Raw genomic sequence first — 18,186 nt, 5'->3', positions numbered from 1 at the left:
GGTCAGTCAATCCGGAACATTTCAAGAACTTTGAAGAACTATTTAACTAACTAAAAGGCAGTGTTAGTGTTAACTCACCAAGTTACAGACTATTGACCTCTTATTAAAGCAGTCGCTAATTCCCTTGATTAGTTATTGACATCGTTACAGGACAGTCAGGATAGAGAAAACACAGTGATGTTTCAGATTATATCATATTTGTCCTGGGCGGGAGAACTCTCCAGAATGAAGTGAATAGAGATTTATATTCTACTGACATCTTCTGGTGATGAATGATCAGTACAGGCAACTGTTACTTTGAGAAAGGGGAGAACGTCAATTGCACATAAACACAATCCTTCACATTCCAGGCACTGTTACTAAGAATACCATGATCAATTATACAATGGATTTCGTGTGTCGTTTAGTCATAAAATGTATTCGCTGTCTATTAATTCAGTTCTAATATGCTGGAGGGTGAGCAAAATATGATTGCTGGTTGTATAGTTTATGAATCTACATAGTACCATGGGTCGCATTAGCTTTCAGAAATCAGCATTTTTAAAACGCAGACCATAAAACACATGCGTTTTAAACCATTTCACCTGCGTTTTATATTGAAAGTCAACAGTGGTGTTTTGCATCAATGAAGTGATTGGGGCGTGCAATAACTAAACGATGCATGGCCATCATATTTCTCAATGTTTATCGTAGAAAGAATGTAGCCAGATACATTTCCTAATGTTTTGCTTGAAGAATCTAGCATTTTAACTAGCTACCAGAGAAATACTAAACAGGAGGAAAGTACCGGACAAAAGTAGTCTACAATAGTCTGCACATCAGTCAGAGCAAAAACATTTCATCGGATTGTAGAAGTGCAACTAAAAAAAAAGTAAAAAAGTAGTCCTTTTACATGAACGATTTGGAGCGAACCCTGACTGAAAACCGAGCAGAATTTACATAAGAAGCATTTTATAAAACGCAACAAGATGTAGCCTATTTTCTGCGTTCTGTCTTTCCTTTTCTGCGTGACAAATGCGAATCCTGCGTTAACGCGACCCCTGATAATACTGTTACAAAGTCCTTAACGTTTCTTGGTAAACATCAACATAACTCTTGTCGGTAGGTCATTACAAGCTTAGAGGCATAAGGTTTGTGTGGTTTCATTGTGGGACGTTCTGAACAGGGGATGCGATTTATATGTTATTATTTCTCTATGGCCTCTCTCTTTCTGTGTTGCTGTCAATATGTTCCCCTGTCTCTCTGTTATGTCCCGGTGGTTTATTTTGAGGTCTTCTTCACAGCTGTTATATTTGTGGGGCCAGAGTTAGAGCTCCCCCTCTCTCTCTTACCCCCCTCTTCACGTCTCCTTTCCCCTCTCCTAGATCCTGGACCTTTTGGTAAGAAGCAGTTCAATATCTTCTATGCGTTTATTTGCAGATATTTGAGTTTTGGATGGTGTAGAATGAAATATATTCATGGGTATGTGTTTTCTGTCTTGTGCATTGTAAGTTTGCATTGTACGTTTGAATGTATTTAGGATAAGCTTACTTTTGGGGGGGGAATGGGTGACTTGTCACACTCGTTGAAGCAGTGTAATGTTTCTATCGTGATGGAACCTCTTGTTCTTTGGTGTTTTATGATAAGTTGTCAGCTACAGTATAGGCCAAATGCATTTTTACATGTCCCGTTGTATCAAATTAATGTTCTGTTCAAAGTTTTTCTTGGAATGTATTAGGCAATAGAAAGAGATACAGTATGTCAGAATTTACATTTACTCAGAAGAAATTAAAACTCAGTTGGGTAGTCACTTAAGTACTTTGCTGGATATTTAAAGTGATATTTTTAAGTGTCATTAATCTATCTACAATTTACAACAACAAGCGTAAGATTGTAAAAAAATAAATAACATGCCTATATTAAGAAGTTCCTAAAATAGCATATGGGCCCAGAACAGGTGCCATGTGCTCTGACTACTCTGCTCTGCCTGTGAGTTGAGACTGAGTAGAGGGTATGCACCCAGGCAGCAGGCTAATTATATGCACGTAAACAGGCCACAGTCAAGCACTACCAGACTTCAATAGTCTGGTAGTGGACAGTGGAGGTTGACAGATTATAAATTGCTAATCTGATCGACTATGTCATTAAGGGTAATAAAATACATAAAAAAGAGAAAACAGTTGAAATAAAATTGGAAAATATTATTTCAGCTATTCTGATAAAGATTGGTTTGACCTTGGCTTTTCTTATACAGTAGTATATCAAATACTATTAGTACATAGCACTGCTTTTAATTTCCAAGCTTGAGAAACTAATCAGGGCGTTTTCTTTGTGAGTGTGTGAAATAGGGCTATAAGATTTGTCTCATTAACTGTCATCCTTCACAGAAACATTGAACTTGGAACAAGAATATGTCCATATTAGTTCAAGTAATTCTAATTCTATGCTGTATCATTGTATCTTAGTGCAAGCCTATCAGAATGGAGACATGTCAGGTGAGTGACCAGGGGGATCCAGCCCAGTGTCAGGGTCAGGTGGACCTGACAGAGGACCTGAGCAAGCAGCTAGAGGACATCATCAGTACCTACCAGGAGGCCAGTGAGGAGCCTGCTGAGCAGGAAGAGGTGGAGGAGGAGGTTCTGACGGAGCAGGTCACCAAGAGCTCCGCCAAGGACCAGAAACTAGAGAAGAAGATGCTGAAAAGCCTCGGTGGGTTGTGTGTTCTTCTTCATCTTTCTTCTTCTGTTCTATTTAGCATCTATTCAGCATCAATAGTTGTTCGTGTTACAGTGTATCAATAGTTTTAGTGGTATTAACTGTCCTGCGACATGATCTCGATTCAGGCAAAGAGGCCATGCTATTGATGCAGAGCTTGAACAAGCTCGGCACTCCAGAGCAAAAACTGGAGGCCATCATCAAGAAGCACGCTGAGCTGGTGAGTGGACCATGCCGAATTATACACCGGAGGTAGTATGCCGTGGTGTCTAGTAGGGAACTAGATGTGGTCTTTGCCCATGTACATTTGTATTTTCTGTTCATGCTAAATATGTTTTATATTATTCATAGTGAAGCATATAGTTATATTTATCTAACTGGCTGCTAACCAGTACCATATAATTAGTCTACACCTATGCCACAGTATTTGCTTATTCTACATATATTTGATTTGTGAAGAACAAAAATGATGTGTGTGTGTGTTGGTAGCTGGAGGAGCACCGGGGTGACCAGAAGCAGCTGAAGGTTCTGCAGAAGAAGCTTCTTCAGGTGATGAAGGAGAAGGACCAGCTTCAGAGTGAACACAGCAGAGCGGTTCTGGCCCGCAGCAAACTGGAGTCTCTGTGTAGGGAGCTGCAGAGACACAACAAGACACTGAAGGTGAGCCTCTCGTTGTAACATATACTGTAGTACTATAGTACACAGACTGCTCTGTCTAACGTCCTAGGTGAGGCTCTCTTCTCACTGTTTACAGCCAACCAGACTTAATCAAATGCATATATCAAATAGTACTTTTAAATACCTAAACTGTGCTTGATTTCATATTCCCTATACAGTGGAACCAATGGAATAGTCCCGAAAGTTCAAACTCCCAAGCTAAATCCAGTGCAAACTCCAAGCTCAAATACTGACCCAGGTCTGATGCAACAACCAGCGGCGCTCACTAAGTTAAAATTGTGTGGCATGTGTATGGTTAGGCTACAGTTAGGGCTCTATTCAATTTGTAAAGCTGAAGCGTTACAGATTCCGCTGTTAGAAATGTAAAGGTCATTTCCGATTGAGCTGACATATGCAACATTTCCTCCGAATGCAGTCTCCACTCAAGCGGGAACATTGCCTTTAAATTTAAATGATGCTGTAAAGCTGAACTTCCGGGATGCGGGTTGAATAGAGCCCTTAGTATGTGCGTACACGGTCTGTGTGTCTGCTTGTATGTGCAGCGACATTACAGTACATATTTCCTTGCATTATGAGTATATCTGTGAGTGTAACTTACTGTGCATCAGGTGTCTGTGAGTGTGAGATGAAGATTAAGATAACTTTATTGGTCAATTGCACACACGGTCCAACCTAAATTTGACTTCCGCTTTTAACCCAACCCCCCCGAAAGACACACATACATATAGATGTTTTGGAGAGGTGCGGGGGCTGCCACACTGGGCGCTCGGGGAGCTGTTGTGGGGGTTTAGTGCCTTGCTCAAGGGCACAACGACAGGCAATGGTATCTAGGATTTGATACCAGGAACGCTCCGGTTGCTAGCTCACTTCCCGGGATTCTAACTGGCAACCCATTGCTAGGCTACCTGCCACCCAACTAACTGTGCATCATCCTGTATAATGTGATCATGCAGGAGGAGACCCTCCAGAGGTGCAGGGAGGATGACCTGAAGAGGAAGGACATCACCACTCACTTCCAGAGCACGCTAACGGACATCCAGGTCCAGATCGAGGAGCACAGTAACCGCAACACCAAACTCTGTCAGGAGAACAGCGACCTGGCAGAGAAACTCAAGAGCCTCATCTCCCAGTACGACGCAAGAGAAGCGGTATGGGGCCTTGTTACACATGCTCTGGACTGGAGTTTGTAGTGCAGTTTAAACTGAATGTGTTTACTTATATCAGCATGCTATAATAATATATTTATTTTATGTAGCGTTTTTCAATACAATGAGAATCTCAAAGATGCTTTAAAACAATAAAACAAATGTTACTATGTGCGTCTCTCGAACATACGGTATGTCACAAACACATTTCAAATCCCTTAGCGACGGCATTCAGTACTCAACTGAGCCCCTCATTATTGACCACAACAGGCCCATGCAACACCAGGAGTCACGGTGTGACAAAAAAAAACGTGCTCCTCCATGAGTCAAGACTCAAGAGCATGCTCAGTGGTTCATTTGTCTCATTTTACGTTTCCTTTTTAGTCATTTAGCAGTGCATGAATCTTAAGCTAGCTAGGTGAGACAACCACACATCACAGTCATAGTAAGGTAAATGTTCCTCAATCAAATAGCTATCAGCAGAGTCGGTGCTAGTAAGAAAAGACAAGTGTGAGTGTTTGTGCAAAGAAGTTGTTTTTTTAGTTGTTTTTTCCCCCCACAGTGTTGTTAGTGTCTGATAAGCTTGGCTCTGTTCATCTCCTCTGCATAAATGTCATAGTTCTCCTTTCAAGTCAAAAATGTTAACCACTAGCAATATACCAATGATAAATACTAGCCCTTGCCTCCTGTCTTACTGTGGCTATGTTGCGTCCAAACGTGTGATGTTCGTCTCGGTGAAAAGTGACCCAGTCTCCCTCGTCTTACCTTGCAGAACCTGGAAAAGGTATTCAAACATCGAGACCTGCAGCAGCAGTTGTTGGAAACCAAACTTGAACAGGCAAACATGTTCATTAAAGAGGGAGAGGAGAAGCACAAGCGAGAGAGGGATCATGTAAGTTAGCATCTTTCAGCAATTCTTGACTGACTTAATTGATTTGATACAATTTAAGATATTTTATTCATATGTATTTGTTATGTAAGAGTTTAATCACATGTTAAGTTAATTTTTTATACTGTATGAAATATAGATCAGTGCATGGAATAAGTTAGACACTGACATAAAATATTTTTGAGAAATTCCATTCTGTGACAAAGCAAATAATTATTAACTGATTTCTTTTTTATAAATTGTATTTCTCCAAAGTTGATAAATAAGGCGGCACAGTCACAGGTGAAGGTGCAGATTCTGAAAGAGCAAGAGGAAGGGATGCAGGCCCAGGTAAATGGAGACTGGCTCTGTCTGTCTCTGTCTCTGTCCCCCCCGTATTTTTGTCTGTAATGTATTTTTCGTTATGTGTCGGACTGTGTAAGACTAGCTGTCACCATTGACGTCGGCTAATAGGGATCCTAATAAAATACAATCAAAATCTCTGTCTCTCTCTCTCTCTGTGTCTGTCTCTATATTTTACAAACTTAACTTTTCCATTTCTCCCTCCAGTTGTCCATGTACTCTGAGAAGTTCGATCAGTTCCAGGGGACTGTGTCGAAGAGCAATGGAGTGTACGCCAGCTTCAAACAGGACATGGATAAGGTAGCCTAAGTCTTGTTCTCCGTATATTACTATCTCCTATTATGATGACCTTATCTATAATCTTATAGGAGGTCAATTTTGTTGCCATGGCACAAATACATTCCCTTTGTTTACTCTTCGATTGAACTGACACACTTTAAAATGTCATGGGTTTTGTCTTGTAGATGACCAAGAGAATGAGGAAGCTGGAGAAGGAGTCTATTCAATGGAAAAGCCGTTTTGAGGGCTGCAACAAGGCTCTTATTGATATGCTCACAGACGTAAGATACCATAAACATGGCGTACACTTTTCACCCATTTTTTGGAATGTTACTTTTACGGTCACCCTCTGTCAAAGACATGATGAAAGACAAACAAGCAACAAAGAGTTAAATATGACTCTGACTCATGGTGGAGATAGTGGCTGCATACCAAATGCACCCTATTCCCTAGTGCCCTATGCTTGACCATAGCCCTATTGACTTTATGCACTATATAGTGAATAGGATACCATTTGGAATGATACCTATGAGTGATCTTTATGAATATCTGTACTGATTTTCAACCTGTATATTTCTACTCCATTCAGAAAACCTTGAAGGAAAAGGAGTTTGAGCTGTTCACCCTGAAGACCCAGAAGCTGGAAAAACTGTGCCGGGCGCTGCAGGAGGAGAGGAACAGTCTCTCTCATAAGCTCCAGGAAGCAAATCCAGCGGCTGCCACCAGTGTAGCGGAGATGAAAGAAAATGAGACAAAGGAGAAGGAGAACTCAGAGGTACCTGCTGCTGAGAAGCCCATTGAGACACCCTCTGAAAACCTCTCTAATGAAAGCCCTACTCTCAAAGTACCTGTTGCTACAGAAACCCTCGCAGTTGTAACTCCTGCTCCGGAAAAACCTGCTCCTGCAACACACCTGACCAGCGAGCTGGAGAACCTGAAGGCCCAGAAGTCCCGTCTGCAGGAGATTCAAATGTCGTTCACCCTTTCCAACGTTGTGCCACCTGAGTTCTTTGACAACGAGGAAGAGGAGGAGACCACCACAGAGCCACATGGACACACTGAGGCCCCAGAGGCCAGTAGCGAGGCCAGCAAGACCCCAGAGGAACATCACATAGAGGGGTGTAATGGAGACAAGATGACAGAGGAGACCACTGGCTCTTATTCTTCTTCTTCTCCTGCAGCAGCTGAAGGAGACGAGGCCCAGGAGCAGAGAGATAGGGAACTGGAGACAGTTGACTAGACTATGGTGTAGTTACAGTAAGTTACAATCAGAGATGAAGAACATGAAGTGATCATAACTTATTTGACTGGATTTTTTAAGAATAAACAATAAAAACGTGCTCTTGTTGTCTTCTTTCTATAACTCCATGTTAGAAGAGAAGCTGAGAAGGGGGAGTTGTATAAATGGGAAGCCTAACACTGGATTGATTAGGAGTTGTATATCTTGTATTTATTACACATCTTTGCTGGTAGTTAATCATTAATCATTAACCATACAACATGGCTGAGAAGGAGACAGATGCGCAGACTTATGCGAAAGCTTTGACAAGTTTTGTTGAAAATGGAAAAGCACTATTGGAACTTGCTAAACAGGAGAGCAAAGAGGGTAGGTTTGTGTACTAGGCCTACAGCTAGCGCTATCTATTAAAGATTCATGATTCATTCCTGCTCAACATGGACAATATGTAGAAGGCTAATGAGCTGTTGGCAAATGGCAACAGTAAGTTAAAGTCAGCAATGTCCTCAAAAGAGGCTATGACAGTTAATTAAATAAACGTATATCATTTATAGGACTTCTGCAAGACTACATCAGGAAGAAGATCCGTATTGAACTGGACCAATCGCTACTGGGACTTATTCCAGCAGGGGCAAGGTTATTCACAAGGTTCTGTTTTATTAACCCTTTACAATCTGTTTATAAGCACGTATTTGCTGTCAAACTGACTCAGTCTCTCAGGCACTGAAAATATACTCTGGAAATAATGCAAAATCTACCCTATATAGATTCAATGATTATTATTGGAAATGACTACCAAATATGTTTGCAAATAATGAAAGACGTTGATTATTATACACCACCAGCATGTCAGTGAAGAAGAAAAAGGAAGCTGAGGAACTATGGAAGAGAAGCTACCAGTAAGACATATAGCAAAGCCATGTTTCCTAATCAAAACCATTGACTTTGAATGTCAACACCTTTGTGAGATCAACTTTATTAGAGCCAATGCCTTTAGTAATAATTAACTGTTTACCTCATTAGATTAACCTTTGAACAGCTCATACAGAAGTTACAGAGTTATTGTTCTCTATCTCTATCTCTCTCTCTAGATGTGCTGAAATGCAGGACGCTGTTGAGGACTTCTTGCAGCTGGGAGTACGCTGATATGGCTGTTGCTAGGCCTGTGTTTGATATTACTTGCATGATTCTGTGTAAAAACTCTTGTGTATTAGCTTGGCAGGTTAGCGTTCTTTCTTGTTCTGGAGGCAGCTACCTTGCATTAACTTATCACTTCCTTCCTCCGACATCCACTGGATGTGCTTGGTAATAGGTGCAGTGGGATAGTTTTCTGGAGTACTTGGACAAGGAGCTACATCTGGGCGATAGAATCTTTGGTCAAGAGCCACAAGTAAAATGCCTGTCGCCTGACATACCCCTCATTGATGCCCAGACTGGAGCGTGAGTTTGATGACTTTGTCTTACACGGCCTCTTCTCTGTGATAGATAATAGCTGAAACCAGGGTATTATCTTCTGTCTGTCAGAAGTGATGTATTTCGTCTGTCTATCTGCCTTTCTGTATTTGTTCAGAACTCTGACGTTAGGGAAGTACCTTGGGAGAGGTGAGAAAGTTCTACTTGTGTTGATCCGTCAGTTCTCCTGCCTCCTCTGTCGAATCCATCTGAAAGATCTGGAGGCCCATAAGGTGAGCCATGTGTTGACAGTTGTACCTAAGGTTTATGATACACCTAGCTGACTCTTCTCATCAACATTAGTTCTCTGTGCATAGCCTATAACCTTTATGGATACACAGAACTGTGATAAAGAAAGAATATGCACGTCCACATTCAGGTGCCGGACAGAAAAAAACATATTCAAGTTGAGGCCATTACACAGAGCACTGTGCCTTGTGTTGCAGATTGCCCTGGATGCATGTTCAGTGCAAGTGGTGGTGGTGTCATTTGGCTGCAGAGAGGGGGCGTTGCATTGGCTAGCGGACACAGGTTGCCAGTATGACATGGTGTTAGACCCACACAGGAAGGTTAGAGTTACCAGGCAAATTGATTGATTTAGAACAAGGCATCGCAGTGTCAACTGTATTTGATTCACTCACTTCCTGATACTTATCTGACTGAAATGATGTATGTTATACATACTATATAGTGTATTTACTACTACTATTAATTTACAATGCACTATAAACAGTCGTGTTATGTTGGGGGATTGCAGGTGTACAGCGCTTTCGGCTTGAGAGCATCTCTAAAGAAAGTGTTGAACTTCAACAACATGCTACTCTACGCTGAATACGTTGTGGCAAACCTGGAGTTCCCAAGAGGTCTGCCGTCTATTGAAGATGATATGTTTCAGGTGTGGTTGTGAGATGATCAGATACATAAAGAATGCATTCATTAAGGAGTGTACTTTTATGGTTCTATTTTTCGTTCATTCTGTTTTCCATGTATTCTCAGCTTGGAGGAGACTTTGTCCTGGATGACCAGGGGAGGGTGCTGTTCTCTCACTGCTGTGACAGCCCTATAGACAGACCTGCTGTAGAGGACATACTGAAAGCCCTATAGAATGACCTGCAGTAGAGGACATGCTGGGTGCCATTCAGAAGGGATACCCAAACGTGTCAGGTTCAACATTATGTTAAAAAAAACAAGCAGACCCCATCTCATCTGATACAGAAATGGCTTTATCACAGGGAGATAAAGACTATAGACTATTGCCCTCAAATTTCCCCCCCCCTAATCAGAGACTGATTTAGACCTGGGACACCAGGTGGGTGAAATTATTTATCAGGTTGTAGAACAGAAAACCAGCAGTACTCCGGTTAACCATAGGGTAAGATTTGAATACCCCTGGACTGAGATTATATTAGCCAGTCTCTTTCAATAGCTGCTGTACAACTCTAGCACTGGAGACTATAGTCCAGGGGTATTCAATCTTACCCTATGAGGTTACTGCTGGTTTCCTGTTCTACTAATTGCACCCACCTGCTGTCCAAGGTCAGAATCTGTCCCTGATTAGAGTGGGAAGAATAAAAAACTGGCTTCAAGTTCCAAATTTGAAGCAAATCTTACATGCTCTAACAGTCTATTACAAGACACTAGCTAAACACTAACAGGTAGTAGCTGATCAATCGAGAGAAACCTTATATGACATTCCCTCATTTCTTGTGAATTATGATTTGTATTGGTTTCCAATGAGATTTCTTATTATTTGCTCGCTGTTGTAGACCTTTTTGAAAGTGTTTTGGTTGGCGTAGATGTCGGTGATGTAACCATATGCGCTAACGTTGAGCTTAGTTCTTCTACGAACTGTGGTTACAAAATGTGGTACATAAGGTGCAAGCGTGCAGCACAGTTTTGGTGTTGTTGTTGAAATTCATGATTACACATAACCTACCGCACCAGTTACTAATATATTATTAAAGGCACTGCAGAAGAGGAGTTCACCTTATGGACATTCTTGGAAAGCACGCCATGTCATTGCAATAGACACTAAGAGAAATAGTGTACTATTAAGGACCATAAACTTTACTTTTAGAAGGGCAGACTGCAGCAAAGATGGTGGATAAATGTTCACTCAGGCCATTTACCATTGTCTACTTAAGGGGGTGGCTTAATTATGATTATATGATGTATATGTAATTGTATATACATACGATAAAATGACCTAGGTCCATCAGCTCAACATTCTCAACACTACAGTCGAATGGACATTTTGTCAAATGCAACCTGAAAGACCCCTCAACCCTCAATTTCAATGACTGTTTTATTGTCAACAGAGTCAAATACAGCAAAATAAACGTTTTTAATTTTGGTGAGGTAATATCTTTCTAAGTAAAATAATTGTACATACTGTCTTTCCCACTTTATATGTATATACTGTGTTCTAGTCACGGCCCATCCTGTATAACTACTGCTGTACACACCTTTTTCTATTAATATACTGTCTTAATTTCTATTTTTTGGATTATGTGAATATTGTTGTGCACCTGCAAAAACATATGCAAATCTGTATATGCGACCAATAAACTTTGATTTGAAAATGCAGCAATGCTAGCTTTCACTAGCAAGGTAGCTGATATCAGATTTGAGTAAAATTAAATTGAACATTTGATCATATTTAGAAAATGTATTTCTGCCCCCCCCCCCAAAAAAAAACAATTTCTCCATTAAAATGATATATAGGAGTCCCAGTTTAACAGTAGGCAATTGGCATACTGGGACATTGTCCAAATGAGTCAGTTCAATTCACAATTACATCCCATTACAAAATAATGTTGTAACGAGATGCTGAATATCCTTTCTTAATTATTTTCATAACCTTAACATTATTTACCTCAGAACGCTATGTAATTTTACTTAACATTATGTATCTGTTCTCAGGGCCCTATGTTCCCTCAACCTATGTTCCCTCAGCCCTATGTTCCCTCGAACCTATGTTCCCTCGACCCTATGGCTTTTGCATGATTGACCTTAAACTGAGACTTTGGTGGTGGGTCACCTCCTCCCTGCGCCTGCCGGCCGCATTGTAAACATTCCGCATTGTAAACCTATTTTATTGGTACAGTCGGTTTCTGCCTCATCGCTGCTGTAACACTTTGTCAAAATCGCTTTCTGCTCACCATTCCCGCCTCTGGTGGTTGCAGATGGTCATGAAACTCGAGTACTCAAGTATTTGGATTTCAGCATCGAACATGTAGTCACTCTTGCTCTGCAGTTCTTTCGCTAGCACCTCCTCTGAATGTTGTCACCCCTCGTTTGGTGCCGGTGATACCTGAAGTGTGCATACTCACTTAAAAAAACCTTTGCTTGAAAAACGAGAGAGAAGCACCAATAGTAATGTTTGTTCATTTTGAGACGCCATAGCCAAAATAGTCCGAATTAATCTAAGATAACTCAAGAAATCTTTCATTCATTGTAAAGTTTTTGCTGAGGAGATCTTAGTCACACAATTTTACATCTAACTAAGATGTTTGGTGCAGTATTTCTCAATGAAAACATGTGCATGAAAATGAGTCGTCTCTCGTTGAAAGACAACAAAGACTTTATTGAAGAATCCCTACTCTTGACCAATCACCAATGAAGGGGCGTAGACTTCGACTACGGATTTCGGATTGCCTCAAGAAAAAAATGAGTGTGCCTGAACAGCCGAAATAACTTCACAACATGTCATCATAATATATGAACTCTTCCGAATTGTTTTGGCTTGGAAGCCTTAAGTCGCTCTGAATAAGAGCATATGCTAAATGGCCAAAATATGAAGGTAAAACTAAACATTTGCAAAGCACACTGGGTATTTCTATAATGAACGGTGTCCCAAATAATTCGCAATGTAATTAAACTTGGCCTTGTTTGGGGACGGTGATCATTAGAGTTTGCTTTGCAAGTATTCATTTTCACATAACATTTTGGTCACTTAGCAGACACTTTTATCACACCATATAGCCATCACACTTCTAATCAGGGGTGAAAGTAGATTTCATTTCTTGCCGGTAGGGGACCTCTTATGTCTGCACACACTTTTTTTATGGGCCTAATCATAGAATTACATATAGGATCTCTATGGGCCTAATAGTAAAGATGTGTTCTTTAACTTTTAAAACGTATTAGCCTACCTTTTAATGTGGCATTAACACAACCAGTCATGATGTTTTCCAGGGGTGCAACTTTCACTGGGGACAGGGGGACATCCCCCCACATTCTGAAATTGCATTCTTGCCCCCCCCCCCAGTTTTATCATATGAATGTGATACAAAACGAGGCAACGGTGTGCTTTAGGACCATGCAGACGCCTCCGAGCAGTCGGGTCGGCTGTTTAGAGTGTTTATCCGACTGGATAAAAAAACTTCTAAAACCAAAGTTGCGCCCCTGATGTTTTCATCTGTTTGTCAAACAATTACTTCAAAAGGCTCATGTAGGCTACCGGCACACGTTACTCAGGGACTGCTGAACGACAGGGGGTGCAGAAAAAGATTGTCTTTAAGCCTCATTTAGATATTTTCTGCTTATAATTTCAAACATTTGGTAAGCTACTTGTTAGTAAACTTGTCTTTAATTAGATACATGCAGCTTCTCTTCTGTCATTACTTGATGCTCGTCTAGAATACTAAATAAAGCCTTATTCACCAGAAATGCCTTAAATTGATAGAATGATCAATGCATCATCAACAATCTAGTTGACATTTGTAGTTTTTCTTTAATTTCTGCTTCTCTCGTGGAGCAAGGAATTTTTTTTTAGTGTGGGGGGGATTTATTGACCTCCGAAAGGTCCGGAAAGATATATCCATATTTTTTGTTATGTTTTGAAATCTCCTTTTGTCTAAGTATTCAGCCCAACTCAGAAGCTTCAATTGCTGGAGAACACTGAATCCAGCAAATGTCTATTTGAGGATTAACCGTCCATCAATAGTTGAGTAAGAAGTATCTTCACTGTATAATGGTGAATAGTCTTGGTGATACATTTCAATGTTAAACAAATTACTTTAAACATTAACACTACATGAGCCTGTCGTAGCGGATGTAAGCAATGACCCCACTCGCTCTGGCAGCTTTCATGGCTGGGATAAGTTAGTTCCTCTTCTGGCGCACAGCTTCAGGATAGTCCTCGTTGAGGAAGATATACGTTCCTCTCAAGTTCTTGGCTCTTTCCAGAACAGCTACCTTGTCCTTGAACCTCAGGAACTTGACCACTATCGGGCCTGTCACCTGGGCCGGTGGTGGGTTTTCCAGTCCAAAGGAGGAGGCCATAGCCAACCCCATTAAGGAGGATCACTACCACAGTCTCATACATGAAATTCCTCCAAACCCCTTGTGGTCGGTACAGAGAGTAAGTGCACTCTGGCATATACAGTGGGGAGAACAAGTATTTGATACACTGCCGATTTTGCAGGTTTTCCTACTTACAAAGCATGTAGAGGTCTGTAATTTTTATCATAGGTACACTTCAACTATGAGAGACGGAATCTAAAACAAAAATCCAGAAAATCACATTGTATGATTTTTAAGTAATTAATTTGCATTTTATTGCATGACATAAGTATTTGATACATCAGAAAAGCAGAACTTAATATTTGGTACAGAAACCTTTGTTTGCAATTACAGAGATCATACATTTCCTGTAGTTCTTGACTAGGTTTGCACACACTGCAGCAGGGATTTTGGCCCACTCCTCCCTACAGATCTTCTCCAGATCCTTCAGGTTTCGGGGCTGTCGCTGGGCAATACGGAGTTTCAGCTCCCTCCAAAGATTTTCTATTGGGTTCAGGTCTGGAGACTGGCTAGGCCACTCCAGGACCTAGATAAGCTTCTTACGGAGCCACTCCTTAGTTGCCATGGCTGTGTGCTTCGTGTCGTTGTCATGCTGGAAGACCCAGCCACGACCCATCTTCAATGCTCTTACTGAGGGAAGGAGGTTGTTGGCCAAGATCTCGCGATACATGGCCTCATCCATCCTCCCCTCAATACGGTGCAGTCGTCCTGTCCCCTTTGCAGAAAAGCATCCCCAAAGAATGATGTTTCCACCTCCATGCTTCACGGTTGGGATGGTGTTCTTGGGGTTGTACTCATACTTCTTCTTCCTCCAAACACGGCGAGTGGAGTTAGACCAAAAAACTCTATTTTTGTCTCATCAGACCACATGACCTTCTCCCATTCCTCCTCTGGATCATCCAGATGGTCATTGGCAAACTTCAAACAGGCCTGGACATGCACTGGCTTAAGCAGGGGGACCTTGGGTGCGCTGCAGGATTTTAATCCATGACGGCGTAGTGTGTTACTAATGGTTTTCTTTGAGACTGTGGTCCCAGCTCTCTTCAGGTCATTGACCAGGTCCTGCCGTGTAGTTCTGGGCTGATCCCTCACCTTCCTCATGATCATTGATGCCCCACGAGGTGAAATCTTGCATGGAGCCCCAGACCGAGGGTGATTGACCGTCATCTTGAACTTCTTCCATTTTCTAATAATTGCGCCAACAGTTGTTTCCTTCTCACCAAGCTGCTTGCCTATTGTCCTGTAGCCCATCCCAGCCTTGTGCAGGTCTACAATTTTATCCCTGATGTCCTTACACAGCTCTCTGGTCTTGGCCATTGTGGAGAGGTTGGAATCTGTTTGATTGAGTGTGTGGACAGGTGTCTTTTATACAGGTAACGAGTTCAAACAGGTGCAGTTTATACAGGTAATGAGTGGAGAACAGGAGGGCTTCTTAAAGAAAAACTAACAGGTCTGTGAGAGCCGGAATTCTTACTGGTTGGTAGGTGATCAAATACTTATGTCATGCAATAAAATGCAAATTAATTATTTAAAAATCATACAATGTGATTTTCTGGATTTTTGTTTTAGATTCCGTCTCTCACAGTTGAAGTGTACCTATGATAAAAAATTACAGACCTCTACATGCTTTGTAAGTAGGAAAACCTGCAAAATCGGCAGTGTATCAAATACTTGTTCTCCCCACTGTATATCTTCTCAGTAAGGAATCAAGAGTAAAGCTTCTGATCAAAGGAATAACAGTCAGAGGAAAACATTTTGTGTTTAAAGAGAATAATCCTTTCAATTTGAAGTCACACATGGCTGTCCAGAACTCAATTCAAGTTACAAATAAAGAACTACCTGAATCAGCAGATGATAGTGTTGTGACTGAGTTTCTGGCAAAAGCTAGATGTAAGGTGGTGGGGAGAGTGACGAGGCACATGATAAGATACAAGCGTCAATTCACAAACAGCTCCAATGGAGATCATTTTGTACATGTTGAAACAGCACCCATCACTCCCATAACACAGTCTGTAAAGACGGGCCCTCACTGGATCAAAGTATTTTATGATGGACAAGGCCTTGCGCGTAGACAAGACTGGCAGACACAATCCCACTCTAGAGGGTGTCAGGAGACGGTAGAGTACAGTCCTACTACACTGGACAACATCAGGTGCATAGAGGAAAGTTGTTCACACGACAGTATGTGCAGGACAACAATCCTGTCCCCATGAGTAGGGCAGACGTATCACATATCCCAGCTGAAATGACAGAAAGTGAGACAGAGGTTGAAGAGCAAAAGGCAGAGTGAATGAATCATTGGAGTTGGTACCTGGTGAGCCAGAATCTACAACAATGACCTCTCATTCCAAGAAAGAGAAGAAGAGGAAAAATGCAAAAAAATTAAGTGGCCAGCAGGGTCAAATCATGTCCAATCAATTGAATTTACCATAGGTGGACTCCAACCAAGTTGTAGAAACATCTCAAGGATGATCAATGGAAACAGGATGCACCTGAGAGAGAGAGAGAGAGAGAGAGAGAGAGAGAGAGAGAGAGAGAGAGAGAGAGAGAGAGAGAGAGAGAGAGAGAGAGAGAGAATACTTAAATTCACACAGGACACTGGATAAGACAGGAGAAATACTCCAGATATAACAGACTGACCCTAGCCCCCCGACACATAAACTATTGCAGCATAAGTACTGGAGGCAGAGACAGGAGGGGTTGGGAGACACTGTGGCCCCATCCGACGATACCCCCGGACAGGGCCAAACAGGCAGGATTTAACCCCACCAATTTGCCAAAGCACAGCCCCCACACCACTAGAGGGATATCTTCAATCACCAACTTACTATCCTGAGACAAGGCCAAGTATTGCCCATGAAGATCTCCCCCACGGCACGAACCCAAGGGGGGGGCGCCAACCCAGACAGGAAGATCACTCAACCAATTCAAGTGGCGCACCCCTCCTAGGGACGGCATGAAAGAGCACCAGTAAGCCACTGACTCAGCCCCTGTAATAGGGTTAGAGGCAGAGAATCCCAGTGGAGAGAGGGGAACCGGCCAGGCAGAGACAGCAAGGGCGGTTCGTTGCTCCAGGGACTTTCCGTTCACCTTCACACTCCTGGGCCAGACTACACTCAATCATAGGATCTACTGAAGAGATGAGTCTTCAATAAAGACTTAAAGGTCAAGACCGAGTCTGCGTCTCTCACATAGATAGGCAGACCAGTCCATACAAAATGGATCTCTATAGAAGAAAGCCCTGCCTCCAGCTGTTTGCTTAGAAATTCTAGGGACAGTAAGGAGGCCTGCGTCTTGTGACCGTAGCGTACGTGTAGGTATGTACGGCAGGACCAAATCGGAAAGATAGGTAGGAGCAAGAACATGTAATGCTTTGTAGGTTAGCAGTAAAACCTTGAAATCAGCCCTTGCCTTAACAGGAAGCCAGTGTAGAGAGGCTAGCACTGGAGTAATATGATCAAATTTGTTGGTTCTCGTCAAGATTCTAGCAGCCGTGTTTAGCACTAACTGAAGTTTATTTAGTGCTTTATCCGGGTAGCCGGAAATTAGAGCATTGCAGTAGTCTAACCTAGAAGTGACAAAAGCTTGGATACATTTTTCTGCATCATTTTTGGACAGAAAGTTTCAGAATTTTGCATTGTTACATAGATAGAAAAAAGCTGTCCTTGAAACAGTCTTGATATGTTCGTCAAAAGAGAGATCAGGGTCCAGAGTAAAGCGCGAGGTCCTTCACAGTTTTATTTGAGACGACTGTACAACCATCAAGTGTAACGGCTGTCGTCCTCCTCTTCTGACGAGGAGAAGCGAGAAGGATCGGAGGACCAATATGCAGCGTGGTAAGTGTCCATAATGTTTATTTAAAGACATAAACTGAACACTACAAAATACAAAACAATAAACGTGAAACGAACGAAACCGAAACAGTACCGTGTGGCAACAAACACACACACGGAAACAAACACCCACAAACCAAAAGTGAAACCCAGGCTACCTAAGTATGATTCTCAATCAGGGACAACGATTGACAGCTGCCTCTGATTGAGAACCATACCAGGCCGAACTCAAAACCCCAACATAGAAAAACACACATAGACTGTCCACCCCAACTCACTCCCTGACCATACTAAATAAAGACAAAACAAAGGAAATAAAGGTCAGAACGT

The 18,186-nt window shown here is 41.8% G+C and overlaps 2 protein-coding genes across 3 annotated transcripts; both read left to right on the top strand.

Moving 5' to 3' along the window:
• The first annotated feature begins 1,251 nt into the window (after positions 1-1,251).
• Positions 1,252-7,367, top strand: LOC139553180 (beta-taxilin-like). 2 transcript variants are annotated; one of them, XM_071365211.1, is made up of 10 exons: positions 1,252-1,379; positions 2,445-2,688; positions 2,823-2,914; positions 3,184-3,354; positions 4,326-4,520; positions 5,290-5,409; positions 5,662-5,736; positions 5,956-6,048; positions 6,213-6,308; positions 6,617-7,367. In XM_071365211.1, exons 2-10 carry the CDS (start codon positions 2,460-2,462, stop codon positions 7,265-7,267), a joined length of 1,722 nt encoding a protein of 573 aa, XP_071221312.1. In that variant the 5' UTR covers positions 1,252-1,379; positions 2,445-2,459; the 3' UTR covers positions 7,268-7,367. The 2 variants fall into 2 exon arrangements, with proteins under 2 accessions (XP_071221312.1, XP_071221314.1); XM_071365213.1 differs by having other exon boundaries at positions 1,356-1,461.
• A 134-nt stretch (positions 7,368-7,501) lies between these two features.
• Positions 7,502-10,692, top strand: LOC139553182 (peroxiredoxin-like 2C). The gene is made up of 9 exons (XM_071365214.1): positions 7,502-7,633; positions 7,819-7,912; positions 8,110-8,163; positions 8,356-8,401; positions 8,577-8,704; positions 8,835-8,949; positions 9,163-9,285; positions 9,474-9,611; positions 9,713-10,692. The coding sequence occupies exons 1-9, from the start codon at positions 7,528-7,530 to the stop codon at positions 9,818-9,820; spliced, it is 912 nt and encodes a 303-aa protein (XP_071221315.1). The 5' UTR covers positions 7,502-7,527; the 3' UTR covers positions 9,821-10,692.
• Positions 10,693-18,186: the final 7,494 nt, after the last annotated feature.

Source organism: Salvelinus alpinus, chromosome 25 (genome assembly GCF_045679555.1).
Source record: "Salvelinus alpinus chromosome 25, SLU_Salpinus.1, whole genome shotgun sequence".
NCBI classification, from domain to species: domain Eukaryota; kingdom Metazoa; phylum Chordata; class Actinopteri; order Salmoniformes; family Salmonidae; genus Salvelinus; species Salvelinus alpinus.
The sequence above is the reverse complement of the archived record's forward strand: the minus strand, read 5'-3'. Positions and strand labels throughout refer to the sequence as shown.